General features: G+C 42.8%; 1 protein-coding gene across 1 annotated transcript; it reads left to right on the forward strand.

Moving 5' to 3' along the window:
• The first annotated feature begins 5,361 nt into the window (after positions 1–5,361).
• F2R (coagulation factor II thrombin receptor) lies at positions 5,362–26,443 on the forward strand. The gene is made up of 2 exons (XM_012462134.2): positions 5,362–5,452; positions 24,484–26,443. The coding sequence occupies exons 1-2, from the start codon at positions 5,362–5,364 to the stop codon at positions 25,671–25,673; spliced, it is 1,281 nt and encodes a 426-aa protein (XP_012317557.2). The 3' UTR covers positions 25,674–26,443.
• Positions 26,444–27,562: the final 1,119 nt, after the last annotated feature.

Here is a 27,562-nt window from a genome sequence, read left to right on the forward strand (position 1 = left end):
TTGATCTTAAAAGCAAAAAGTACTTATGCAACACTTTAGGTGCTCTCAAAGGATACGGTCTAGTGATCTTCAAGAGAGCGAAAACATGTCTATCCTTTAATCTGGAAGTTAGTGTTGAAGAAAGACCAGCTTGATGTGACAGTTGTCTGATATGAATGATCTGAACTATAATTATATGTTGGTGTTTGTGTGTGGTTGGGCACAAATTAGAGATGCTATTCATCATGTGATTTTTTATGACTTTGTCATTAAGTAGGGATTTGTGGTATTCCTCAAACATTCCAAGAGGCAAACCACAGAACTGAATGGTGGAAGTTGTCTTTATTTTGAAAAATTATAGTGAGCACTAGATGTTCTTGCTGCTGGCTAGCTTTTTGAAAAATCTATCGCCAATGTTACTAAAACCAAACCTGGTAACAGGTTACAGTAGAGGCCCCCTAAGCTTCAGAGGACAGAAGCTGTGTTTCAGTGACTCTAAATCCGGAGACTGTCAGTGATTTGCAAATAAATGACAGGTGCAGACATGGGTTCTAGCAATGGATTGAAAAGCAGACAGACCCCACCACCCCACTGCCCCCCAGGAGTTCACTGTTACTTTAGGTTGGTGCTCATATGAATGGGGCTTTTACTGATTATCTCAGTCTAAAAGTGAGTATCCTCTTAATTCAATCTCCAAATAAAGTATCCTATTCAGATTTACTAGGTTGCCTCACTGTCTTTCTTAGAGTATAAAATCTTTTAGCTAAAATCCATTGCAAAGGAAATCAATGAAGAGGGAGAACTAGGAGAGAATGTGTTGACCTTACTTAACTGGAATAAAAGCTTTTGGTTTTTGTTGTCTTTTAATAAATACTGAATTTGACCTTTGCTTAGCACCCTAAACCATAGGGATAGCCTACCATTCTATCTATGGTGGAAATATAGTTGTTGATCCATTATGAGATATTAACTTCTAAATTGAAACTGACAATACAGGTTTGTAACAATGAAAGACAGAAACCGTTCTTCTGTTGGCTAGTTTGAACCTGATTACAAACCTTCTGTTTGCTTAAAAAAAAAAATATGGCAATATATACACAGAATCTTGTAGTGCTTCAACCTACTTTGAATAGTTTCATATGAGCTCTGGTATCCCCACCATTAGCTTCCAAAAGGAAATTACTGTGCAAATTCTTAGAATATACTATTGTCTTTGGAGCACTTCAAATAGAAGAGTGGTAACCAGAATACCTGAAGGAGGTAGATCATCTAACGGCTTACATGAAACTGCTTTCGTATCATCTAATTGTTAAAATGTTTACCACGTTGATGCCACATTTGTTTGAAAACACTACTAAATACCATAAACATTATGGCAGGATGGCTAATGACTCACACTATTTGGTACCAGGAAAGTTAAAACAGAGAAAATGAAAACTGGAAATTAATATCAAGTGGTTCCAATATGAATGATACTGCAAAGCTGAGATTTCATTTCTAAGAAATATTTTTAGCAACTCTTGTTAGGCAGATTTTGAATGTTTATCATCTCCAGTTAGGTAGATTTTCTAGTCTGGGGAACCAACACATATTTGCTCTAAAACTGACAAAGGGGTTTTGGCATGAGTGGCGTGGAACAAATGAAGTAGTGAGTTATCTTCTTCAAAAAGCTCTTAAGAGCACATAAACATAGGAACTTTGTAAAGTATGAGGATAAAACAGAAAACAACATCACTAACAGACCATAAAATTAATCAGTCACAAAAAGCTAGTCAAAATATCCAAGAATTTATGGTTGAAGATTGAATGAAATTGACAAAATATTTAGACCTGAATTTCATATATGCACATATCAAAACTTGCAAATGTAACTGATGTGGTCTTTTGAAGGAGAAGAGGTGAAAAGTAATCAGTTAAAAAATTATACTAAAATTCAAAGAAGGTAGAAGAAAAGAATGAATTAAAGATCTATGTTTACAAATAAACAATAAAAGTACCAGAACAAAAATATAGACATTGAAAAATAGTCACTTCTGACCACTGGTCAGATAAAGGGGGGGAAAAAACCCCAAAAAATTAGCTATATTAGGAATAAAAATGGGGACAATACTACAGATAAAATAGTTTTAGAAGACTAAAATGTACTATATGTATACAAGGAAATAGTATGTTTAAAAGAATTACATAAACAGGTACTAAACAAGCCTCGAAAAATACAACTGGTATAAATATTCCTAGAGGGAATCCTTTAGTCAATATGCACAAAGCGCATTTCATTGTACCTCTTTTGTTTTTGTTTTTTTGAGAAAGAGTCTTGCTCTGTTGCTCTGACTGGAGTACAGCGGCAGAAACTCAGCTCACTGCAACCTCTGCCTCCCCAGTTCAAGTAATTCTCCTGTTTCAGCCTCCCGAGTAGCTGGAATTACAGGTGCACACCACCACGCCCAGCTAATTTTTGTATTTTTAGTAGATATGGAGTTTCTCCATGTTGGCCAGGCTGGTCTGGAACTCCTGACTTCAAGTGATCTGCCCACTGGGTTTCCCAAAGTGCTGGGATTACAGGAGTAAGCCACAGCACCCAGCCTTCATTGTGCCTCTTTTTGTCACCAGAAGTACATTTTGTTCTAATAACTACACCCCAAAGCATCTTTTTAAACTTTATAGTTTTGTAAAATGGTTAAAAATAACATTTTCCACCGATAACACAGATAAAAATTTTAACGTGTGGTCATATTATTTCATTCTTATTTTAAGGATATACATATATATAATCTGTATGTGGATATGATTTATTCAATGGTGGACAGAAACTTATTCAATGGTGGACAGGTGTGGTGGCTCACGCCTGTAATCCCAGCATTTTGGGAGGCCGAGGTGAGTGGATCACCTGAGGTCAGAGGTTTGAGACCGGCCTGGCCAATATGGTGAAACCCTGTCTACTAAAAATACAAAAAATTAGCCAGGCGTGGTGGTGGGCGCCTGTAATCCCAGCTACTCGGGAGGCTGAGGCAAAAGAATCGCTTGAACTCGAGTCGAAGGTTGCAGTGAGCTGAGACTGCGCGAGATCTCACCATTGTACTCCAGCCTGGGTGCCAAAAGTTTAACTCCGCTTAAGAAGAAAGAAAGAAAGAAAAGAAGAAAGGAAAGAAAGAAAGAAAGAGAGAAAGAGAAAGAGAGAAAGAGAGAAGAAAGGAAGGAAGGAAGGCAAGAAAGAGAAGGAAGGAAGGAAGGAAAGAAGAAAGAAGAAAATAAAAGAAACTTAGTAGTCAGATGTCAACTACGGAGGTAATTTACTTTTCATATCTTACAACTATAAGAAATTTTGTTATATGTGTTTATATTTTACGCTGTTTTATTGATTCTAAAATGCCTTTTTTTCATAAACAACCCTGAAATTGGAGTGTTTCTTACAGTCATTGGTATGTCACATTTTTTTCTTGCTTGTGATACCTGGGTTAAAATGATGTACTGTAAAATCAATGGCGTCTTAGGAGTGATGAAAAATAGTTTAATAGTGAATGAAAAGCTATATAATTTTAACCGTTCACATTTACTCTTGGGAATGCTTCCAGAGGAGAATGGAATTAGGACCGATTTTAAATAGCGTTATTTAACTGGGTACTTCCATAATTTAGTGATCAACTTCTATGTACAACAAGGTACTTACTGTGCTGCAAGGATGATGGGAGAATATAGGGAAGAACGAAATCTTCTCTGATCGTACTTTCTCCACGACTGTGTCAGGGCTCTAGTGGGGGAATGATACTATTCTTCATGCAAAATTCACTTTTTAAAAAGGCTTGAAAACCTGACCATCGACTCATCAACCACAGAACTCCAAACCCGCCCGCTCATCAGCGCTCTGGGTGGAGAGGAGAAGGGGCTGCGGCTGAGCTTTCCTAGAAACAGCTATCTGGAGACACATTTCCTCTGGGCGTCTGAAAGGCGTACCCACTGGAGCCGCTGGCAAAGCAAATTAAGCTGCAGGCTCCTCCTGCCCACCCCCGGCCGCAACGTCCACTTAGCTAACTACCAGGCGAGTGTCCCGGCCCTGTGTCTTGAATTTAGCCAAACTCCTGTCATATCAGGCCTGGCGCGGTGGCTCACGCCTGTAACCCCAGCACTTTCGGAGGCTGAGGCGGGAGGATAGCTTGAAGCCAGGAGTGAAATTAGCCGGACTTGGAGGCGCGCGCCTTTCTGTGGTCCCAGCTAATCCGGAAGCTGGGGTGAAGGGGTACCCTGAGCCCAGAGATCAAGGCTGCAGTGAGCCGTGTTGGCGCCGCTGCACTCCAGCCTGCGCGACAGAGCAAGATCTTGCCTCAAAAACAAACTAATATCGTCCAAGAACCTGTGAAGGACACTTGCAAAGTTACCAGGCCACTTCGCTCTTGGGCGCCCGCGGCCCGAGAACGCCGGCCTCACCTGCAGACGCGCGCCCTCCGCCCCGGCTGCGCAGGTGACCCGGACGGGCGGCGGGAAGAGCTCGGCGAGGCCGCGAGGGGAGGATGCGGGAGAAGCAGCTCTTCCTATTCCACTCGCAGTCTGCGCGTCGGGGAAAGGAGTGCCCGGAGTATGCAACGCTTAACTTAGCGAAATAAAGAGAGACGCATAAAACTTAAAGAATTCTGTCCAAACCCAAGGGCCCTTTCTCACTTAGGGGCAACCCTGTCACTACCGCATAAACTTAAATCCACGATCCCCACGTCACAAAAGCAGAAATTTGCAGATTTTTAGCGAAAACCGAACTTTGCCAGCGCTCTGCACACAGGGAGGGAGGAAGGGAGGCCACGCGGGACTGCGGGGACTGCGGGGACTGCGGGGACTCCGGAGGCTGCGGGGCGCGGACGCAAACTTCTTCACATCCCAGGAGGGTCGAGACGGCCGCAAGGAGCAGCCGGTAAGCCGTGCGGCCCCGTTCCAAGGACCCCGCCAGTCTGAGTCACTGACAGCTTCGCGGGTCAAAGGCACCCAGAGGAAAAAACGTCTCATTTGGACTCTCCGTCCGGGCGGTGGCCGGCGGCCAGGGTCCACGGGCGGGGCGGGGAGCACAGAGCTAAAGGGGCTGGCGGCCGGCGGCGGAGGGACCGCGGGGAGAAGGCGGCGAGCGGCGGACGCGTCGAGACTCGCACTTCGCGCCGGGGGGCGCTGTTCCCCGCTCTTCCCCGCGCGCCCGCGCGCACCAGTCCCGCCCCGCCCCGCGTCCCGCCCCCCGCGCTGCGCTCGCCGAGGGGAGCTCGGACCCTGACCTTGCTCGCGGGCAGCCCGCGCTCTGCCCACCGCACCAACCGGCTGCCTGACTTGCAGAAGTCGAGAGAAAGGGTGGAGCGGAGCCGCCCGAGGCGGGATAGCCTCCCGGAGCAGCGCCGCGCCCAGCTCGGGACAATGGGGCCGCGGCGGCTGCTGCTGCTGGTGGCCGCCGGCCTCAGTCTGTGCGGCCAGCTGTCCTCCGCTCGCACCCGGGCCCGCAGGCCAGGTGAGTGCTGCACGGGAATGGGGCGCGCGGGCGGTGGGACGCCGAGGGGAGACTGCGGGGATCCCGGTTGCGCCTTCTCCTCACCCCGCCTCAGTTTCCTCCGAAAGCCAAACTGGCATTTGGGCTGAGAGCTAGAGTTTTACCCAGTCACGTTTAGGTGGGGCGTGCCACCCCCTTCGCGGGCCCCATCGGACTCGATCTTGCTGCCACGGGGTGTTGGATACGGAGGAGGATGGAGCGGAAGCGCCCTGGGGGAGCCTGCAGTCCCGCGCTGCACTTGTTATCATTGTGTAGCCTCTTTCTCCCAGGACCACCCCTTAAAAGAAAAGATCTCACGTTGCTCCACCAATAAGCATTCCGAGCTTTTCAATATAAAGTGGAGAACTGCTACCGCTGAAGTTCTGCTTTGTTGGAATTTTTTTTTCTTGCACATTTTACGGACTAGAAAAGTGATGTAGAGAAAAGCCCAGGCAGTCTTTTGGCACGTTTAGCAGAGAATCAGTACTAGCAGCCCCTGGCCCGGCCTTGGTTCCAGGAGTTGCTCACGGTGCGAGATATATGGTGACAACAGCAGACGCTCCGCGTGGTGGGGGAGGGGGCGGGAGTGGGGAGGATTTTGTTGTTAAATAGAACCCATTTCTTATAAGTGAGTTGCAGAAAGAGATCCCTTCCCAGGACCGGGCTCCCTGGAACACTGTGGGATCCCAGTATTTCTTAATGAGATTTCTGATCCGCTGCTGGGAGAAGATTGCTCATGTAGAATATTTTCCCCACTAGTAGTCTATTTTTAAGTATCTGGTTACTTGACCAAATAAATAAATTTGATTAATTTATTTGGTCAAATATTTTCTATATCCCTCTCTTCAAAAGCAGGGCAGATGAGTTGTTTTTAGCCTGTAAAGTGACTAGGAAGTGAGAAAAGTGTTTTTGAATTTCCTGATAACAGTAATATTTTATAAGCTTTGAGCCATTTTTTTTTCCACGCAGAAAGAAGTTCTAGCGGGTTTTCTTGTTATCGCTAAAAGAATGTGCACTCTATGTTACTCCCACGCTCGAAAAACATGTAGACAAAATCAAGATTAAGAGGTGACAAAGACATAGCATGTTCTCTCCTCTCTTTGTTCAGGGTGAGTTTTGAGATGCTTTTGAGAAAACTAAGAGCTCCAGACAGGGGCCCAGTGTTTTAACAGTCACTAGGCTGCCTGCCTGTAAATAAGTGAGCATTGTTGCCGGGCGTGTTTGTAAGAACACTGAGAACTCCTGAAAAATTGTGTGCGATGATACATGATTTCACATTCCATTATGTAATTTGCTTGATTTAGTTTTGGGACAAGCTCTTGAGAATACAGTGTTTTGTTTGAGATTTGGATAGTGGAGTTGAGAACAGGGCTTGTAGAAATGCTGCATCCATTGTAGCCATCCTTTCTCACAGTCGCCTCCCAGCAAGGTGTGTCGCCTCATTAGGGAGTGAAGTTAAAGGGTGCTGGTTTCTGCCATGCTTCTTATGTCCCCATTGGAGGAGTGGTGCGTGTTAATATGAACAGCGCTGGTGTAGACAGAAAGGCAGGTGGACGAACTTGGCTAGTTTATCAGCACTGAATTCTGGAACCACTTTGGGAGAGAAAGAAGAAAGGAGTATGACAGAAGAAAAGGAGCACTTGCTATGTGCAGTATTCCCTGGGCCAGAAGGAATTTTCACTTAGATTGTCTCATTTCACCTTGTTAAAACACCTTGTTAAGCTGGGTATTAATCCCCTTTTGCTGATTCTGAAACTAACACTCAGAGACAGTGGTCATGGGGTGGGGGCTGTCCACCCATCCTGGGGCTTTGTCTTTAGAAAATTTAAAATGACTAATAAAATCAACCAGAGATAGGTTTACTTTTTATTACCACCATGCATTGGCAGTTCTAAACACTGTCTGTCATAAAGTAGTGTTGCTGGGACTATGAGTGTCTCCCATCCTTGATAGCCGCTGCTGTGATATTTTATTGCCCAGGATTTCCAGCTCTGTGTGCTAAGAGGGTCTGTGAAGCCCTCTGAGGACTAGCCCTGCCCACCAAACTGAGCTTTGCCAAAGCACTTTCCGACTTTCTGTTCCCACTCATTTTGGCATTTCCTGCCTTGTCACTTTGTGTGTGTGTCTCATTTTCCCAGTTAAGATTATAAAGTTTTATTTATCCCCATGGTGACTGAAACAAATGTTCACCCAGCAGATAGTTGTTGAGAAATTTGTCAATTTATCAACCAGTTTACATTCCTTTGTCCAGACAATTTAAGTGAGATGACATGTGATCATTAAAAGGGCCAACGTCCTGGCTGGGCACAGTGGCACACGCCTCTAATCCCAGCACTTTGGGAGGCCGAGGCAGGTGGATCACAAGGTCAGGAGATCAAGACCATCCTGGCTAATACAGTGAAACCCCATCTCTACTAAAAATACAACAACAAAAAATTAGCTGGGCATGGTGGCACACACCTGTAATCCCAGCTACTCGGGAGGCTGAGGCAGGAGAATCGCTTGAACCCGGGAGGCAGAGGTTGCAGTGAGCCAAGATTGTGCCATTGCAGTCCAGCCTGGGCAACAGAGTGAGACTCTGTCTCAAAAAAAGCGGGGGGCCAACATCCAAGAATGAAAGGTGATGTTTATGAATTTTATAGGTTTTAGAGGGCTAAAGTGTTCAAGAATAACTAGTGGTAACCATGACACTATGACAGAGAGGACTCGGTGGACAATTCCACTTGCTGCCCTCCTACCTACAGAGTCAAACCCAATTCCGTGGCATGGAATGGAGTGTTTGTCCCCTTGCAAGAGGGTCCTCAGCCTCTCTCCAGCCACCTCCTATTACTCACCCTCCAGTTCACCCAGCCCCATCCCCTAGATCCTCCCTTCACGGAGCTATGCTTTCTCTGGCTTCTGTCCGCATGCCACTCCCTCTGTCCAGAATGCCCTCCCCATATCCCATACCTCCCACATTCATGTTTAATTAAAAACAGCTACTCTCTATGGAACACTGACTACAGAGGACACCCTGCTTAGGGATGTTACACATACTGTCTTACTTAACAGCCCATTGAGCAGATGTCATCCTCATTTTACTGGTTAGGAAAAAGACACCCAGAATGGTTAAGTCACAAGTTGAGAAAGAGGTAGAATTGGGACTGGGCATAGTGGCTGTAATCCCAGCACTTTGGGAGGCCAAGGTAGGTGGATCACTTGAGGCCAGGAGTTTGAGACCAGCCTGGCCAACATGTTGAAGTAATCTCTATTAAAAATACAAAAATTAGCTGGGCGTGGTGGTGTGCCTGTAATCCCAGCTACTTGGAAGGCTAAGGCACCAGAATCACTTGAACCCAGAAGGCAGAGGTTTCAGGGAGCTGAGATGGTGCCACTGCACTCCAGACTGAGTGACAGAGTGAGACTCTATCTAAAAAGAAAAGAGATGGAATTGGGAGTTGACCACAGGCCTGTCTCTCCGAAGTGCAGGCTTTCTTTACCACCCCCTATAGAAAAGAAGCCATTTAAACTCCCAGCCCATCTTACAGTAGAGAAGTAACCCACTGTGCTCCCTAGTACTCCTAGAGACAAAGTCTGTGCCCTATTGCCTTGGTAGCCCAGACCCAGCACAGGGAGATATTTAGTAAGCATTTATGCATGGATTGTGGTATCCTACCATTTACATTTAACAGATGGTAAGGCAGGCTCTGAATAGATCCCTACTCATGAATATGTTAATTAATCAGATGTTACAAGAGATATTGCTAGTTAGCCTAAACAGAAAGACACAAAACTGAACAGTAGTTCTACCCTAAGCAGACCAGAAAGCTCTATAAAGCCTGAAAGTCAGATTTCTTATGAGCCAGTAAGTAATTTTCTGCCCTACTATCTGTCTGTCTATCTTTCTATCTATCTATGTAATATTTCTTAGTGGCTTTGCCTTTATTTTTATAGAACATGTCAGCATAGCAGGTTTTCAGGGTCCAAGTGCAGTGGCTCACACCTGTAATCCCAGCACTTTGGGAACCCTAGGCCAGATGATCACTTGAAACCAGCCTAGGCAATATAGTGAGACCCTCATCTCTACCAAAAAAATAAAAATTAGCCAGGTAAGCTGGGCGTGGCAGATCACCTGAGGTCAGGAGTTCGAGACCAGCCTGACCAACATGGGGAAACCCCATCTCTACTAAAAATACAAAATTAGCCGGGCGTGGTGGTATATGCCTGTAATCCCAGCTACTCAGGAGGCTGAGGCAGGAGAATCACTTGGACCCAGAAGGTGGAGGTTGCAGTGAGCCAAGATCATGCCATTGCACTCCAGCCTGGGCAACAAGAGTGAAACTCCATCTCAAAACAAAACAAAACAAAAACAATGAGCCAGACACAGTGGTGTGCACCTGTAGTCCCAGCACTCAGGAAACTGGAAGACGGCCTGAGCCCTGGAGTTCAAGATGGTAGTGCCCATCGTCATGCGACTGCACTTCAGCCTAGGCGACAGAGCGGGAGAGATGCTGTCTCCAAAGTATTTAATAAATAAAAATTTTAAATTTAATTGTTTATATTTTTTAAAATAAAAATAAAATTGATGTAAAATTCACATAACATACAATTAACCATTTTAAAGTGTACAATTCAGTGGTATTTATTCATTTACAGTGTACAATGTACCATCCCAACCCTACCTATTTCCAAAACACTGTCATCTCCCGGAAAGGAAACCCCGTCCCACTAAGCAGTCACATCCCATTCTCCCTTCCCGCCGCCCCCAGGAACCACCAGTTTGCCTTTTGTCTCTATGGATTTACCAATTTTTGATATTTCATATCAATGGAATCACACAATATGTGGTCTTAGTGTCCGGGGAACTTTAACTAGGTGGGTTTTGTTGTTGCTGCTGTTGTTGGTTTTTGAGGCAGGGTCTAGCTCTGTTACTCAGGTTGGAGTGCAGTGGCACAAACTTGGCTCACTGCAACCTCTCCCTCCCGGCTCAGGCAGTCCTCCTAACTCAGCCTCCGGAGTGCCTGGGCTATAGGCACCCGCCACCACGCCTGGCTTATTTTTGTATTTTTGGTAGAGACGAAGTTTTATCACATTGCCCAAGCTGGTCTCAAACTCCTGGGCTCGAGCCATCCCCCCATCTTGGCCTCCCAAAATGCTAGGATTACAGGCGTGAGCCACCATGCCCAGTCTTTAACTAGTTTTCACAAGTACCTGGGCTCCCCTTCCATTGCAGATGCTCACAAAAACACCCTTGTTAGAAGAGTTATTAGGACCCAGGGCCTTGGTTTATTTTTGACTATGTTGCTAGCATTGAGGACTCCGTAGTTTTACCATTCATAATTTTCTGTTTGTTTCCTTTTTGTGTGATTTCTTTCATTCTGCCTTTTTTTTCTTTTGCTTGTGCCTACAACATCATAAATAGCTCTCTCTGTAGACCGAGATTTTTTTCTCTGGATATGAGCTTTCACTTCCCCAAATACCCTCTCCCACACTGACCTTGTCATGGTACTTGGAGGAAGCCACTTAACGGGCCCAGACAGTCCTATGTACATTATTTGCTTTCAAAAGTTAGTGGCCTTTTGAAACAACGGGAATAATCTGTAATTTGCCCTTGAAAACAAATTTATATAACTTTAGTAAAAGACATTATGTAATTTATTTATATTTCAAGTCTAAGATGAATGAAAAATCAAGTATTATGGTATTGTAGAATAGTGTTTACCAGTACAGTATTTTTATTTTTGCTAACCAACAGTAAGAACTGTGGAAATACCTCTTCCTGACACCTTACACTAAAATTAACTCCAGATGGATTAAAGACTTAAACATAAGACCTAACACCATAAAAACCCTAGAAGAAGATCTAGGCAAAACCATACAGGACATAGGCATAGGCAAGGACTTCATGACCAAAACACCAAAAGCATTGGTAACAAAAGCCAAAATAGACAAATGGGATCTAATCAAACTCCACAGCTTCTGCACGGTGAAAGAAACAGTCAATAGAGTGAATCGGCAACCAACAGAATGGGAAAAAATTTTTGCAGCTTACCCATCTGATAAAGGGCTGATATCCAGAATTTACAAAGAACTAAAACAGATCTACAAGAAAATAACAAACAAGCCCATTCAAAAGTGGACGAAGGATATGAACAGATACTTTACAAAAGAAGACATACACGAGGCCAACAAACATGAAACAATGCTCATCATCACTGGTCATTAGAGAAATACAAATCAAAACTACATTGAGATACCATCTCACGCCGGTTAGAATGGCGATCGTTAAAAAATCTGGAGACAACAGATGCTGGAGAGGATGTGGAGAAATAGGAACACTTTTACACTGTTGGTGGGAGTGTAAATTAGTTCAACCATTATGGAAGACAGTGTGGCGATTCCTCAAGGACCTGGAAATAGAAATTCCATTTGATCCAGCAATCCCATTACTGGGTATATATCCAAAGGATTATAAATCATTCTACTATAAGGACACATGCACACGAATGTTCATTGCAGCACAGTTTACAATAGCAAAGACCTGGAACCAACCCAAATGCCCATCGATGATAGACTGGACAGGGAAAATGTGGCACATATACATCATGGAATACTATGCAGCCATCAAAAACGATGAGTTCACGTCCTTTGTAGGGACGTGGATGAACCTGGGAACCATCATTCTCAGCAAACTGACACAAGAACAGAAAATCAAACACCGCATGTTCTCACTCATAGGTGGGTGTTGAACAATGAGAACACATGGACACAGGGAGGGGAGCATCACACACTGGGGTCTGTTGGGGGGAAATAGGGGAGGGACAGCGGGGGTTGGGGAGTTGGGGAGAGAGCATGGGGAGAAATGCCAGATATAGGTGATGGAGAGGAAGGCAGCAAATCACACTGCCATGTGTGTACCTATGCAACAATCTTGCATGTTCTTCACATGTACCCTAAAACCTAAAATGCAATTAAAAAATTTAAAAAAGAACTGTAGAAATAACACTTTACATTGTGATATGGTAGGCGTGTGTGTTTTCAATAAATATGTGTGGGCAATGATAATGTATATGTAAACATGAAACAAAAGTTTTACCAAACAGCACTCACCTTTTTCTGCATTTTTTTGCATTTTGATATTTTCTACTCTATATTTTATTTTTAATGCTTATTGCAATCCTGTGAATTGATTTCATAGCCATTACTAAATCTCTACCATAATTTAAAATATAATGCAGCAGATACGGTGAATTTTCCTGTGGTAGGCAAATCCAAGGTCTTATTAGCTTTTCAAGAAGAGTTCTGTTTTCCCGGAACTGTTGTTCGTTATTGTTCTTACCATATCTAGAACCTAATATTCGAGTTCAGATTTACAAACTGCAGAAGGACTTGGATAGGGTTGGGGAATAGGACAGCTTTGTAGAGAACTAACGGTACTTTGTATAGTACGAAGCTCTCCCCATCCCCAACCCTGGGGAGGAATTGGTGATCATTAATATCCTTGACTATGAATTAGTTTTCATCTTAGCTAGATGTCTTATTGTAGAGTAGAGAGCAGCATTCCCAAGACAGAAAGCTCAGGGCCTGTAACTTTTGATGGAGAACAGACCTGGAGGAATGGGGAAAGCCAGGGAATGAGAGTTGTTTCCAGGCAAGACCTGCTTGCATCCTCACCCCACATCAGGCTCTGGCTTCCAGGCTGCTCCAGACAAGAGCCCACACACTTTCCTTATGTAGCCTTCATGTCTGCTGTGGTGTCAGGTACACCTGCGTTTATTTCCCTGTAACTTCCCTTCTCCCACCTTCCTCTTAGGCTTGCTTTCCTATGCTTCCAGAGGAGTTCCTGCTCCTGGACGTGGAATGGGAGGAGAGGAGGCCTCATACTGGCAGCTTCTTCTGACCGCCTCAGTCAGTCAAGAAGTCTACCTTTAGGCTGGGCACGGGAGGCTGAGGCACAGATCGCTTTAGGTCAGGAGTTGGAGACCAGCCTGGCCAACATGGTGAAACCCCGTCACTACTAAAAATACAAAAATTAGCCAGGTGTGGTGGTGGGCACCTGTAATCCCAACTACTTGGGAGGCTGAGGCAGGAGAATTGATTGAACCTGGGAGGCAGAGGTTGCAATAAGCCAAGATCATGCCACTGCACTTCAGCCTGGGAGACAGAGTGAGATTCCATATAAAAAAAAAAAAAATATATATATATATATATATATATATATATAACCTTTAATTCTGCTTTTTCTGTAGCAGAGATTTTTGTTCACTTACTGCTCTTGCATCTGCTCCACCTAGAACAGTGTTTTAAAGATGTTTTTCTGTTTTGTCCTTGAATGTCTCCCTGCTATCTCTGTCCTGTCTGTAAGGGCCAAGTTATTGGTGTGTGCAGTTGGTGTGCAGCCAAATTCAGCAGGACTCCAGAATTCCTAAGCAACAGTTTTGGGCATCATCACGTTAAGCTATTCATTCACATGTCCACATACTGCCTACTGTAGCTAAAAGGATGAGCAGATTCGTTTGGTGAAATGCTAAGAGAAAAATAGGGTATTATTTTAAGAGTAGGTCATGAATCACAAGTTTTTAAAGAGAGAATAGTGTGGTGTGGTCAAACGGTATGACCTTTGGAGCTAGGCAGATCTAGGCTCCTCTACTTCATAGCTGTGTGACTTTGGATTAGTTACTTAACATCTCTGTGCCTCCATGTTGTCATTTATAAAATGGTAGTTGTAATGCTCATTTCATAGAAATATTAGAGTTACATCAACAAAGCAAGTGAAGTGTCTGGCACATAGTAGATGCTCAAAAAAAGATAACTTTTTTTGTACACCAATGCTTCCATATTCTAGAAAAGCTTTTGAAGAGTTGATACCAAATAAATTCTCTAAATATCAGGCTATCTTCACACAAACATGACAAAAGACAAACAAAAGCAAAAGCCCTTGCCCTTAAATTCTAGTGGCAAATAAACATGCATAAAATATTTGGTTTTTTTAACTTTTATTATGGGAGTTTTTAAACATACCCAAAAATGAACAGTGTAATTACTCCCCATACCCATCACCCAGCTTCAACATTATTTACATGTGACCAATCTAGTTTTATCTAAACCCTCAACTTTCCTCCTCCCCTAACTGTATAATTTTAAAGCAAATCCCAGATATCATATTATATCATTCATAAGGACATCAGTAAACATCCTTAGAGATAAGAACTATTTTTTTCACATAACCACATCAATAATACCTAAAAATAAACAATTCCTTTTTTTTTTTTTTTTTTTTTTTTTTTTGAGACACAGTCTTACTCTGTTGCTAAGGCTGGAGTCCAGTGGTACAATCATGGCTCACCGCAGCCTCCACCTCCTGGGCCCAAGCAGTCCTTCCACCTCAGCCTCCAAAGGAGCGGGGACTCCAGGCACACACCGCTACAACCGGCTAATTTTTGTATTTATTTTAGTAGAGATAGAGTTTTGCTTCGTTGCCCAGGCTGATCTGGAACTCCTGGGCAAAATCGGTCCTCCTGCCTTGGCTTCCCAAAGTTTTGGCATTACAGGCGTGAGCCACCGTGCCCAGCCTAACAATTCCTTAATATCATCTGATAGTCAGTGTTCATAGTTTCCTTTTTGTCTCATAAATGCCTTTTAACAGTTGCTTTGTTTGAATCAGGTTCAAACAAGGTCCACCATTATATTTTAATCTGTAACCGTCCACCCCACCCCTTTTTTATTGCTATTTATTTGTCAAAGAAACTAAGCCATCTCTCTTACTTTTCTATATACTGGATCCAGCTGACTGCATCTTCAACTCCTGGAGCTTAACCTGTATGAAATGTTTCAATTCATTTCCATCGTTATTCTTTTGGTGATCAAATTGTCACTTCTTTGGTCAATAGGAGCCCTTTCAGATTGACTCTAGTCTTTTTGACCTAACCCTGATATTCTTTGAAGCTGTTCAATGTTTATTGCTCCTTCTCCAGATCTGGAACTAGCCATTTCTTTAAGGAGCCCCAGTTCTTTTCATTGGTAAATGGTGTTTGAATCTGAGGGAGTGAAGCATTCCAGTAATGCCGCTGTTTTCCACTTGAGAGAGTTAGTGTGTTTCTGTTATTTTTCTGTCATCCTCCTCTTCATTTCTCTTTAGCCTGTAGTGTTGTTTCAAATGTTGTGCTCCTTGTGGGAATGTGGGCAAAGTCCTGGGACTTCTGCTTTGTTAATTCTCAAAAAGCATGAGCCCCGTAGGGCAGAACTATGAGTCAAAACCAAGGCTTAGTGTATCATGGAATGCTGGGGTGGTGTCAATCCCAGAATCAAATGGGACATTCAGAGAGCCTCTAGTCACCCCTCTGCTTCCAGGACAGAGCTCATCAAGGTCAGAAAAAGTGTTACCGAACTCACTTATTTTTAAAAATCTCCAGAGTTAAAGAGTCTATATTTAAACTAATAATTTGCTGTATTTGATAACAAAACTACTCTAGAGCAATTTAGAGAAGCCTAAATTAAGCGAAACTTAGCAAATAGTATGAGAACTGAATTTAGGACTTCTGCTGCCTTTTTTGTGAAACCATAGCTTAACAACAAAAAGCACACAAAGATGAATGATAAGAGTTTTTGGCACCCTGACAAGCACTTTCTCTTTGACCTGCACTGCGCTAGGACTGGAGGAAAAGTGAGATACTTAAACTCAAATTTCAGCCTAAGGGTCGTGAGCTACTTGGAATTATCTAGTCACCTTTGCACTGGTTTTGTCCTTTCTTTGATGCTGGTATGTACTGCATTTTTTCCTTTTTTTTTTCTGACACTCTTTAATTTCACAAAAAAAAACAGAATATCAAACCTATAGTGGCAAGAAAAGGTAACACCTTAGGCAGTGATATTTAACCAAAGGATTATACATTCTTCCTGAACTCCAGCCTATAAAAATTTCATGTTTCCACAAGTATAATGTTTGTGTCAGAAGTACTGTACTGCCTGAGGGCTAAACAAGTGCTTATTGCCCAAGTACTAAATACCAAGTAAAGTCTAGTGACAGTTTTATTTTCAGACTAAGTGATAGTATCTGAGGAGCTTAGTTATGAGTATTTATTCACATTGGTATTAGTCTCTCAGGTATCATCTTGATTCATGTATGTAAGTGTGCATGTTCATGTGCACTTTTTCCCCTCTGTGCATCACAGAAGTCCATAATCTGGCCAGGCTTCCAAAACTGCAGAGGAGAATTGCATTATTTTAAGGTTACTTGGCAGGTGCAGTGGCTCATGCTTGTAATCCTAGCACTTTGGGAAGCCAAGGCAGGTGGATCACTTGAGGCCAGGAGTTCGAGACCAGCCTAGCCAGCATGGTGAAACCCCATCTCTGCTAAAAATACAAAAATTAGCTGGGCATGGCAGTGCACACTTGTAATCCCAGCTACTTGGGAGGCTGAGGCAGGAGGATCACTTGAACTGGGGAGGCAGAAGTTGCAGTAAGCCTAGATCACACCACTGCACTCCAGCCTGAATGACAGAGCAAGACTCTGTCTCAAAAAAATAAATAAGGTTTATTTATAGTATGAGAACTTTTTAATAAATAAATAAGGTTTCTCTAGGTCAGCATTTTTGTGTATGCATGTTTTTTGTGATATTAAAGTGCCAGAACCACAAACAAAAATCTAAAATATTTTAAAAGTGCCTGTAGCCATTCATTCTTTTCTTTCACCTCCCACACACTCATTGTGATTTTGAGGATAGCTTCACATCCACAGGGGCTGTTGGTGCCAAGGTCAGGCTTCTGTGTGACTGGGGCAAGGTGAACACAGAGTAAGTTACATGCATTGCAAAGGTAAGAGAGTGATACTTCCAGAAAAGCTTGCGAATTCAAAATTTGATTTATAGCTCTGAACCTTAGAGCTATATAATTTACAACTTGTTCATTCCCTCACTATACTAAAAAACTATAAACATTGCTAGGTAGGAGGCAAGATGAACCTAAATTTCATTTTAATTTAAAATAATTAAGTGAGCAAATAATTGGGTATAAAAGCACACTACACGGAAGTGGAAGAGGAAGGATAATAGTAATTTCTTAAACTGCTTAATTGTTAGAGTTTCCAAAGTGAATGTATATCCTGTTTCACACGGGGTGCTCCAGTGGCCAGATTTGTAGCCAGACAAGCATTAGAATCCCATTTTAATGATTCTGAGCTAAATTGAGAGAGATTAAGTGATCCCTGACCACAGTCAATATTAGAATACAAATATGTGCCTACCACATGCAAGACACTGTGCTGGAGGTTCAGAGATTAACAGGAACAGTTCTTACCGTTAAGAATCACTCAGGAGGCAGAGGTTGTGGTTTGCCGAGATTGGGCCATTGCACTCCAGCCTGGGGCAACAAGAGCAAAACAGTCTCAAAAAAAAAAAAAAATGTTAAGAATCAATCTAGACACATTCATCACTGGAGACATTCGTTCCTTCCCTGTGACAGATCTGCCAGGCCACCCCTTCATTATCTGGAGACTGTCTCCTAACTTTGCTTCGGTAGCTTGACCTCAGCCCTACACTGCCAGGCTCTACTCTGCTGTCTCTTTGTCTCTGAGTTGGTACTACTATAGCTTTGCTCTCCATTTTGGAAATAGATGCCAAAATACTGTATTTTATTTTCTATTTCTAGAATTTCCACTTGTAATTCTTTGCTGATATTTCCTATTTTCAATTCATTTCAATGAAATATATGTATATAGGTAGATTGATTGATTGCACATGGTTGTAATAAATTCTTCAAAATCCTTATCTGCTAATTCCAGCATCTGAGCCAACTTGAGGTTGGTTTCCGCTGATTATCTTTTTACTTAAGACTGGGTCACTTTTTTTTTTCTCTTTTTCTTTTTTTTTTTTGAGACAGAGTCTTGGTCTGTTGCCCAGGCTAGAGTGCAATGGTATGATAATAGCTCACTGCCGACTCAATCTCCCAGGCTCAACCTATCCTTTCACTCGGGCTTCCCAAAATGCTGAGATTACAAGTGTGAGCCAGCATGCCTGATGGCCCTGTTTTTCTTTTATTTCACACACAAAATATATATATATTTATACTGTATAACAATGTTTTGAAATATGCATACCTTGTGGGATGGCTAAATCAAACTCATAGCATGTATTACCTCAAATGCTTATCATTTTTTGTGGTGAGAACACTTAAAGTCTACGCTCTTAGCAGCTGTCAAGTATACAACACGTTGTTATTAACTATCATCACCGTGTTGTACAAAAGATTTTTTCTTTTTAACGTATTCCTTTTTGTTGTTGTTGTTGTTGTTGTCGTTGTTGTTGTTGTTGTTTGAGACAGAATTTTGCTCTTGTTGCCCAGGCTGGAGTGCAATGGCATGACCTTGACTCACCGTAACCTCTGCTTCCCGGGTACAAGCAATTCTCCTGTCTCAGCCTCTTGAGTAGCTGAGATCACAGGCATGTGCCACCATGCCCAACTAATTTTGTATTTTTAGTAGAGACGGGGTTTCTCCATGTTGGTCAGGCTGTTCTCAAACTCCCGACCCCAGGTAATGTACCCACCTCAGCCTCCCAAAGTGCTGGAATTACAGGTGTGAGCCACTGGGCCCAGCCTAAATTTATTCTTTTTAAAAGAAATTTCGTATCCTTTGACCAATGTCTCCCGAGTCTACCCTACCCACCCGTCCAACCCCAGACTTTAGTAACCACCATTTTATTCTCTGCTTCTATGAGTTCAAGTGTTTTAGATTCCACATGTAAGTGAGATCATCCTATATCTGTCTTTCTGTGCCTGGCTTATTTCACTTAATGTAATGTTCTGTCAACTCATCCATGTTGTTGCAAATGACGAATTTCCTTCTTTTTTTTAAGGCTGAATATTATTCCACTGTGTATATACACCATATTTTTTATTCATTCATGTATCAGTGGACACCTAGTTTGATTCCGTAACTGGGCTATTATAAATAATGCTGCAGTGAACATGAGATTGCAGCTAGCTCTCTGACATCCTGATTTTATTTCCTTTGGATATATGCCAGTAGTGGAATTGCTGTATCATTTAGTAGTTCTGTTCTTCGTTTTAGAGGAACCTTCATACTGTTTTTCTTAATGGCTATGCCAATTTAAATTCCCACCGTCAGTATACAAGGGTTCCCTTTCCCCATATCTTCACCAACACTTATCTTTCATCTTTTTGGTACTAGCCATTCCAACAGGTATGAAGTGATAACTCACTGTGGTTTTAGTGTTCATTTCCTTGATTAGTGATGTTGAGCATTTTTTGAAAAATGTCTATTCAAGTCCTTTGCCCATTTTTAAATTAGGTTATTTGTTATCTTGCTGTTGACTTATATGAGTTCCTTATATATTTTGGATATTAACCCTTTATCAGATGTATGGTTTGCAAATATTTGCTTTCGTTTCGTAAGTTTTCTCTTCACTGCTGATTGTTTACTTTGCTGTGCAGAAGCTTTTTCGTTTGATGCAGTCTCACTTGTCTACTTCTCCTTTTCTTGCCTGTGCTTTTATGGTCATTACAAAAAATTATTGCTCAGAACAATGTCATGAAGCTTTTCCTCTGTGTTTTCTTCTAGTATTTTTATAGTTTCAGGTCTTATGTGTAAGCCATTAATCTATTGAGTTGTTTGCTTATATAGTGTGAGAGAAAGGCAACAAGAGGTCCAGAGTTTATCACTTTTGTATACAGGGAGGTTGGATCTGGTGATATGGTTTGGTCTGTGTTTCCCACCTAAATCTCATCTTGTAGCTCCCATAATTCCCACATGTTGTAGAAGGGACCCAGTGGGAGATGACTAAATCATGGGGACAGGTCTTTCCCATGCTATTCTCGTGATAGTGAATGCGTCTCTCAAGATCTGATGATTTTAAAAACAAGAGTTTCCCTGCACAAGCTCTCTCTTTGCCCACTGCCATCCATGTAAGATGTGACTGACTTGCCCCTCCTTGCCTTCTGCCATGATTATGAGGCCTCCCCAGCCACATGGAACTGTAAGTTCAATAAACTGTTTTCCTGTATAAATTACAGGAAAAAAATATTCTGGATTTTGTTATATTCCTTCAAAGAGTGTTGGTGTTTTTGCTTTAGCAGCCAATTAATTTGGTTCTACTCAAACGTTAAGATTCTTTCTCTCTTGAGCAGAAGCTCACATATCACTTCAGTTCTTTTTTCTTTAGCAGAGGTGCTTCTCATCTTCCCTACACATGCATAGTTCATGGGTCATCCAAACCCTGGGACAGAATTTACACTGAAATTTAGGCTTCCCTCTCTCTGACTTTTCCTTTCTAGGATTCTCTCCTAACTTTGCAGTGACTGTGCTTGCCCTGAACTCCGTCCTCTGGTTCTGTAGGCCAAAAAGACTACAGATTAAAAAAAAAAAAAAAAAGGCAATAAAAAAACAAAACAAACAAAAAAGAAAGACTACAGATTTTCCATCTGGGCTTTAGTCATGCTCTATGTTATATAGACACTGCTGTTGTATAGGAAAAACTAAACTATTTTCCTCAAACTGTTTTCTCTTACACGGCACTTCACTCTCCTTCTGACTCCACATGGCTGGAGCTTGTTTCCACATATACCAAGCAACCAGTTCTCCTGCAGATTCTCCAGTGGACACCAGCTGGGTGTCCTCGAATAAAACTCAACTCTGACACTATCTACCTATAATATAATTCAATTTTGACACTGTCTATCTACCTGGAGATAGAGTCCGATTCCACAGATTAAGGGCTCAGTCTCAAAAACTGCCTTCCGCTTCAGATGCCAGTCATAACTTCTAGCCACACTGTACACTGGGAGTTCCTAAGGCCCCCTACTCAGATTTGATTAATTTGCTAGCTTGGTTAATAGAACTCAGGGAAGCACTTTATTCACCTTTATCCCTTCATTATAAAGAATATTACAGGGGATACAGATGAACAGCCACATGATAGAGAGGCATAGGGCAGGGTTTGTAGGAAGGAGCACAGAGCTTCCATGCCTTCTCTTGGGCACCACCTTCCAGGAACCTCCATGTGTTCACCTATCCAGAATCCCCACCCCTGAATCCATCTTTTGGGGTTTTTATGAGGCCTTCATTTCATAGGTATGATTGATTATATCAATGGCCATTGGTATTCAACTTAACCTTCAGCCCCCTCACTTCCTTAGAACTTGAGGGGTGGGGTTGAAATACCAGCTCCCATTCTGAAGCCATCTAGGGGTCTCCACCACCAGTAGCTGCCATTACACCAGTAGCTTGGTCTCCTTCCAAGTAGCTGGGATTACACCCAGCTAATTTTATTTTTAGGATTCCACCATGTTGGCCAGGCTGGTCTCAAACTCCCAACCTCAGATAATCTACCCACCGTGGCCTACCAAAGTGCTGAGATTACAGTCATTAGCCACTGCACTCAGCCTCAAGATAACCTTTTTTAAATTCCAAGCATTTTAGGAGCTGAATGTCAGGAAATGGGAAGACCAAATGTATTAGTCTGTTCTCACGCAGCTGTTAAAGACATATCTGAGACTGGGTGACTTATAAAGAAAAAGGCCAAGCATGATGGCTCACTCCTATTCCCAGCACTTTGAGAGGTCAAGGCGGGCGGATCACCTGAGGTCAGGAGTTTGAGACCAGCCTGGCCAACATGGTGAAACCCCATCTCTATTAAAAATACAAAAAATTGTCTGGGTATGGTGGCACGTACCTGTAGTCCCAGCTACTCGGGAGGCTGAGGCAGGATAATCGCTTGAACCTGAGAGGCAGAGGTCGCAGTGAGCCAAGATCATACCACTGCACTCCAGCCTGGGTGACAGAGTGAGACTCTGAATCAAAAAAAGAAAAGAAAAGAAAAAGAGGTTTAATGGACTCACAGTTCCATGTGACTGGGGAGGCCTCATAACCATGGTTAAAGGTGAAAGGCATGTCTTAGATGGCAGCAGGGAAGAGAGAATGAGAGCTAAGCGAAAGTGGTCTCCCCTTATAAAACCATGAGATCTCATGAGACTTACTCACTACCATGAGAACAGTATGGGGGAAACCTCCCCCATGATTCAGTTATCTCCCACTGGGACCTCACACAACACGTGGGAATTAGGGGAGTACAATTCAAGATGAGATTTTTGGGTGAGGACACAGCCAAACCATATCACCAAATATATATTTCACAGTATCACAGGCACCAACATGAGCCTTCTTTCTAGCTAAAAGTCACTGAAAACAAGAAACTCACCAAGTGCCATTCTTTCTTCCAAGATTCACCCCTCCCTTTCTCCACTCTCTCCTTCCACCACCTCAGGAACCTAAATGCCTTCAGGTCATTGATTTCATGGGAGGACGAGGTGGAGAGGGAATTTAGAATTTAACGTTGTTATCAAAGGGATGGTTGGCTCTACCAGGACTTAAGGAGCCATGCCAGAAGCAGAAAGCTCTCTTTTGTTGCATCATGCCTCTCTCTAGAAGTTTTGTTTCCAGGAAAGGTTCCACTGCTGAAAAACAAAACCAGAAGTTTGAAAATTCACTGTATCTATCCAACTTTGTGCCAATTTTTTTTTTTTAAGAGACAGGGTCTCACTCTGTCGCCTAAGCTGGAGTACAGTGGTATGATCGTAGTTCACTGTAACCTCGAAATCCTGGGCTCAAGCAGTCCTCCCACTTCAGCCTCCTGAGTATCTAGGACAACAGGCATGTGCCACTATGCCTGGCTAATTGTTTTAATTTTTAATTTTTGTAGAGATGGGGTCTTGCCATGTTGCTTCAGCTGGTCTCAAACTCCTGGGATAACAGGCATGACCTAGCATACATAGCCCCTGCCAATATTTAAATCCCCTAACATTACTTCTGAGTGACTTGTGTGTCCAGCCTTTGTTGTGAGCACTTCCAGTAACACAGACTTTGCCTTTTTTCCTCTGTGGTTTCTCTCTTCCATCTTCCCTCAGCTTCCCAAGACCCAACAAAGGCTTTTTTGTCTGTTTCTCTTTAGTGGCAGAATTTTAGCAAAGCTCATTGGGAGGAAATTTCAGCTGCTAACTGTTGCTTTTCTTTGATGAGCATTTCAAATGGACCTTTTTGGTGGGAAAGGACGTGTACAGCTGAGCCTTTATTTTGACATCTGGTTGATACTCCAGAAACCTTGGCTGGCCTGGCACAAGTGGCCAAGAACATCTGCCGCTCTGCTGCCCTGCTCAAGAAACAAGCAGAAGAATGACTGAGGTGATGGGTCCCTTGTGGCTATGTTAGGAGATAACCCCAGGGACTGTGGCTTGGACCCAGATATAGTGAGAGATTTCTACATTCTCCTGTGTAAGCAAACTGAAGACTATAGAGGAAAACTACTTTCATGGACAATGGTCATAGAATCGGGAGTCCTGAGTCCCATTATGAACTTGCCTCTAACTCTATAACTTTTAAGAAATCCCCTCTGGTGGCATGCACCTGTAATCCCAGCTACTTGGGAGGCTGAGGCAAGAGAATCGCTTGAACCTGGGAGGCAGAGATCGCAGTGAGCCAAGATCACACCAGTGTACTCCAGCCTGGGCAACAGAGTGAGACTGTCTCAGGAAAAAAAAAAATAGAAAGAAATTTCCTCAACTTTCTATGTGGATTTTTCCATTGAAAAGGGACAGGTTTCATGGATGGGTACAAACTAAATGGAGGAAATGTGCATGTGAAGGCATACGGAGGAAAGAGAAGCCATTGAAACTGGGAGTGACTTGTTTATATAGACAGTGGCTAGTGTAGAAATCACTGATTGATTCATTTATGTCAAGTACTCAGCCTTTCCTGATGTCTTCAGGGTAACTCTCATTCACCTTTGTCTCTTTGAGGGGCAGAGTTTTAGAAGTATTTGCTTATATCAAGACAAATGTTGCACAGTATTTTGAGTTGGCTTACTCTCCAATAAAGTCTATCTATGCCTCTTCTGCTCTTTACCACCCACTCTCCTGATAAGAAAACATAAAACAAACAAAAGTAAAACACGCTGTCCACTTGTTGCTTTTGCCTTGTTGATGCATTCACTTCTTATATTTACAAATTATTTTATTTTATTTTTCAGAGTCAAAAGCAACAAATGCCACCTTAGGTCTTCGGTCATTTTTTCTCAGGAATCCCAATGATAAATATGAACCATTTTGGGAGGATGAGGAGAAAAACAAAAGTGGGTTAACTGAATACAGATCAATCTCCATCAATAAAAGCCGTCCTCTTCAAAAACCACTTCCTGCGTTCATCTCAGAAGATGCCTCCGGATATCTGACCAGCTCCTGGCTGACACTCTTTGTCCCTTCCGTGTACACGGGTGTGTTTGTGGTCAGCCTCCCACTAAACATCATGGCCATCATTGTGTTCATCCTGAAAATGAAGGTCAAGAAGCCGGCGGTGGTGTACATGCTGCACCTGGCCACGGCAGACGTGCTCTTTGTGTCTGTGCTCCCCTTTAAGATCAGCTATTACTTTTCTGGCAGTGATTGGAAGTTTGGGTCTGAACTGTGTCGCTTCGTCACTGCAGCGTTTTACTGTAACATGTACGCCTCCATCATGCTCATGACAGTCATAAGCATTGACCGGTTTCTGGCTGTGGTGTATCCCATCCAGTCCCTCTCCTGGCGTACTCTGGGAAGGGCTTCCTTCACTTGTCTGGCCATCTGGGCTTTGGCCATTGCAGGGGTAGTGCCTCTGCTCCTCAAGGAGCAAACCATCCAGGTGCCCGGGCTCAACATCACCACCTGTCATGATGTGCTCAACGAAACTCTGCTTGAAGGCTACTATGCCTACTACTTCTCAGCCTTCTCTGCTGTCTTCTTTTTTGTGCCGTTGCTCATTTCCACAGTCTGTTATGTGTCTATCATTCGATGCCTCAGCTCCTCCACAGTTGCCAACCGCAGCAAGAAGTCCCGGGCTTTGTTCCTGTCAGCTGCTGTTTTCTGCATCTTCATCATTTGCTTCGGACCCACAAACATCCTCCTGATTGCGCATTACTCGTTCCTTTTTCACACTTCTACCACAGAGGCTGCCTACTTTGCCTACCTCCTCTGTGTCTGTGTCAGCAGCATAAGCTGCTGCATCGACCCCCTGATTTACTATTACGCTTCCTCTGAGTGCCAGAGGTACGTCTACAGTATCTTATGCTGCAGAGAAAGTTACAATCCCAGCAGTTATAACAGCAGTGGGCAGCTGGTGGCAAGTAAAATAGATACCTGCTCTAGTAACCTGAATAACAGCATATACAAAAAGCTGTTAACTTAGGAAAAGGGACTGCTGGGAGGTTAAAAAGAAACGTTTACAAAAGGATAACTTGAGGATCCTTTTAGTCCCTGCCCAAACTGTATTGACTTCACCTCCTAAAACAACAGATGTACGACTTGCATGCCTGCTTTTTATGGGAGGCATCCAGCATCTGTTTTGTTAATTACCAGAAAGATAACAGGATTAGAAGACCGTGTTATTCCAAGGGTATATTGCCAATGCTACAGTAATAACTGAATGTCACTTTTGGATACAGCTAGGTGACATAGGCATATTTATACGTGTGTATGTATGTAGATGTATACATACACATATATTATTGCAGTGCAGTTTAGAAAAGGCACTTTGAAACCCTCTTTTCTTCCCTCCCAGCAATTATAGAAATAATCTCTGATTCTCTAACTTCAGTCTAGGTTGGTAGAGTTTAGCCCTGAACATTTGAGGATGTTTATCAACAGTGAGAGACTCCATAGTTTGGGCTTGTACCACTTTTGCAAATTAGTGTATTTTGAAATTGTTTGACAGCAAGCTTTAAGTTATCGAGGGATAAGACTTAGTACTATCTGTGTGTAGAAGTTCTAGTGTTTTCAGTTTTAAACATATCCAAGTTTGAATTCCTAAAATTATGGAAACAGATGAAAACCCCCTGTTTTAATATGGGTAGTATTTTTTACATTTTATATACAGTATACATAAGCCAAGACTGAGCCTAAGTCCTCTAGTGAAGGTACGCTGGCTTTCAGAGTAGCCTATTCCTGAGAGCTGCATGTGTCTGCCCCCGATGGAGGACTCAGAGCAGCAGACTCATGCCTGGGCCGTGTCAGACACAGATTGGCCAGAAACCCTCCCGCTGAGCCTCGCAGAAAGCAGTGAGACTGGGGCCACCACATTTGCTCCTTCGCCATGGGATCGGCTGTGAACTGATCATGTTTATGAGAAACTGGCAAAGCAGAATGTGATATCCTAGGAGGTAATGACCATGAAAAACTTTTCTACCCATCTTAAAAACAACGAAAGAAGGCATGGACTTCTGGATGCCCGTCAACTGGGTGTAAACACATTCAGTAGTTGTCTTGAAAGGTCAGTTCTGATATGGAAGCACCCATTATGTGCTATGGGCACTCAGATAGGTGCTGGGTGTACAGAGTGGAATAAGACTGAGACCTGCCCTCAGAAGCAAAGTAGATGATACATAGAGTGTGATGTGTATGTAATAAATGTTTCACACAAGCAAGGCCTGTCAGCTAAAGAGCTTTGAAAATTTGGTTACTATTTCTTGTGGTTATAACTTAAAGTGAAAACATAATCCAATACAAGACATATATTTTGTTAAATAAGTCTGATTTAATTGGGCACTATTTATTTACAAATGTTTTGCTCAATAGATTGCTCAAATCAGGTTTTAAGAATCAATCATGTCAGTCTGCTCAGAAATAACAGAAGAAGACTGGGTGCGGTGGTTCACACTTGTAATCCCAGCACTTTGGGAGGCCAAGGCAGGCAGATCATGAGGTTAGGAGTTCAAGACCAGCCTGACCAACATGGTGAAACCCCATCTCTACTAAAAATACCAAAAAATTAGCCAGGCGTGGTGGCACATGCCTGTAATTCCAGCTACTCAGTAGGCTGAGGCAGGAGACTTGCTCGAACCCTGGAGGCAGAGGTTGCAGTGAGCCAAGATCGCGCCACTGCACTCCTGCTTGGCCAACAGAGCGAGACTCCATCTCAAAAAAAAAAAAAAGAAGAAGAAGAAAAGAAAGAAAGAACAGAAGAAAATGGAATTGGCATTGAAATCTAGGAAAATTATTCTATGATTTTAAAAGCATTTTTTAACCTCCTAAGTATCAACTGTAGAAAATCTTCATGGAATTCACAAAGTAATTTGGAAA

Source organism: Aotus nancymaae, unplaced genomic scaffold, assembly GCF_030222135.1.
Source record: "Aotus nancymaae isolate 86718 unplaced genomic scaffold, 86718_ANA_hifiasm-v0.15.2.pri h1tg000014l, whole genome shotgun sequence".
NCBI lineage: Eukaryota > Metazoa > Chordata > Mammalia > Primates > Aotidae > Aotus > Aotus nancymaae.

What these genes read in the sequence shown, in the direction of transcription:
- F2R (XM_012462134.2), top strand. Translation starts at nt 5,362, where the DNA reads ATGGGGCCGCGGCGGCTGCTGCTGCTGGTGGCCGCCGGCCTCAGTCTG. An exon ending in CACCCGGGCCCGCAGGCCAG is followed by an intron (nt 5,453 to 24,483) that starts GTGAGTGCTGCA and finishes TTTATTTTTCAG; the next exon opens with AGTCAAAAGCAACAAATGCC.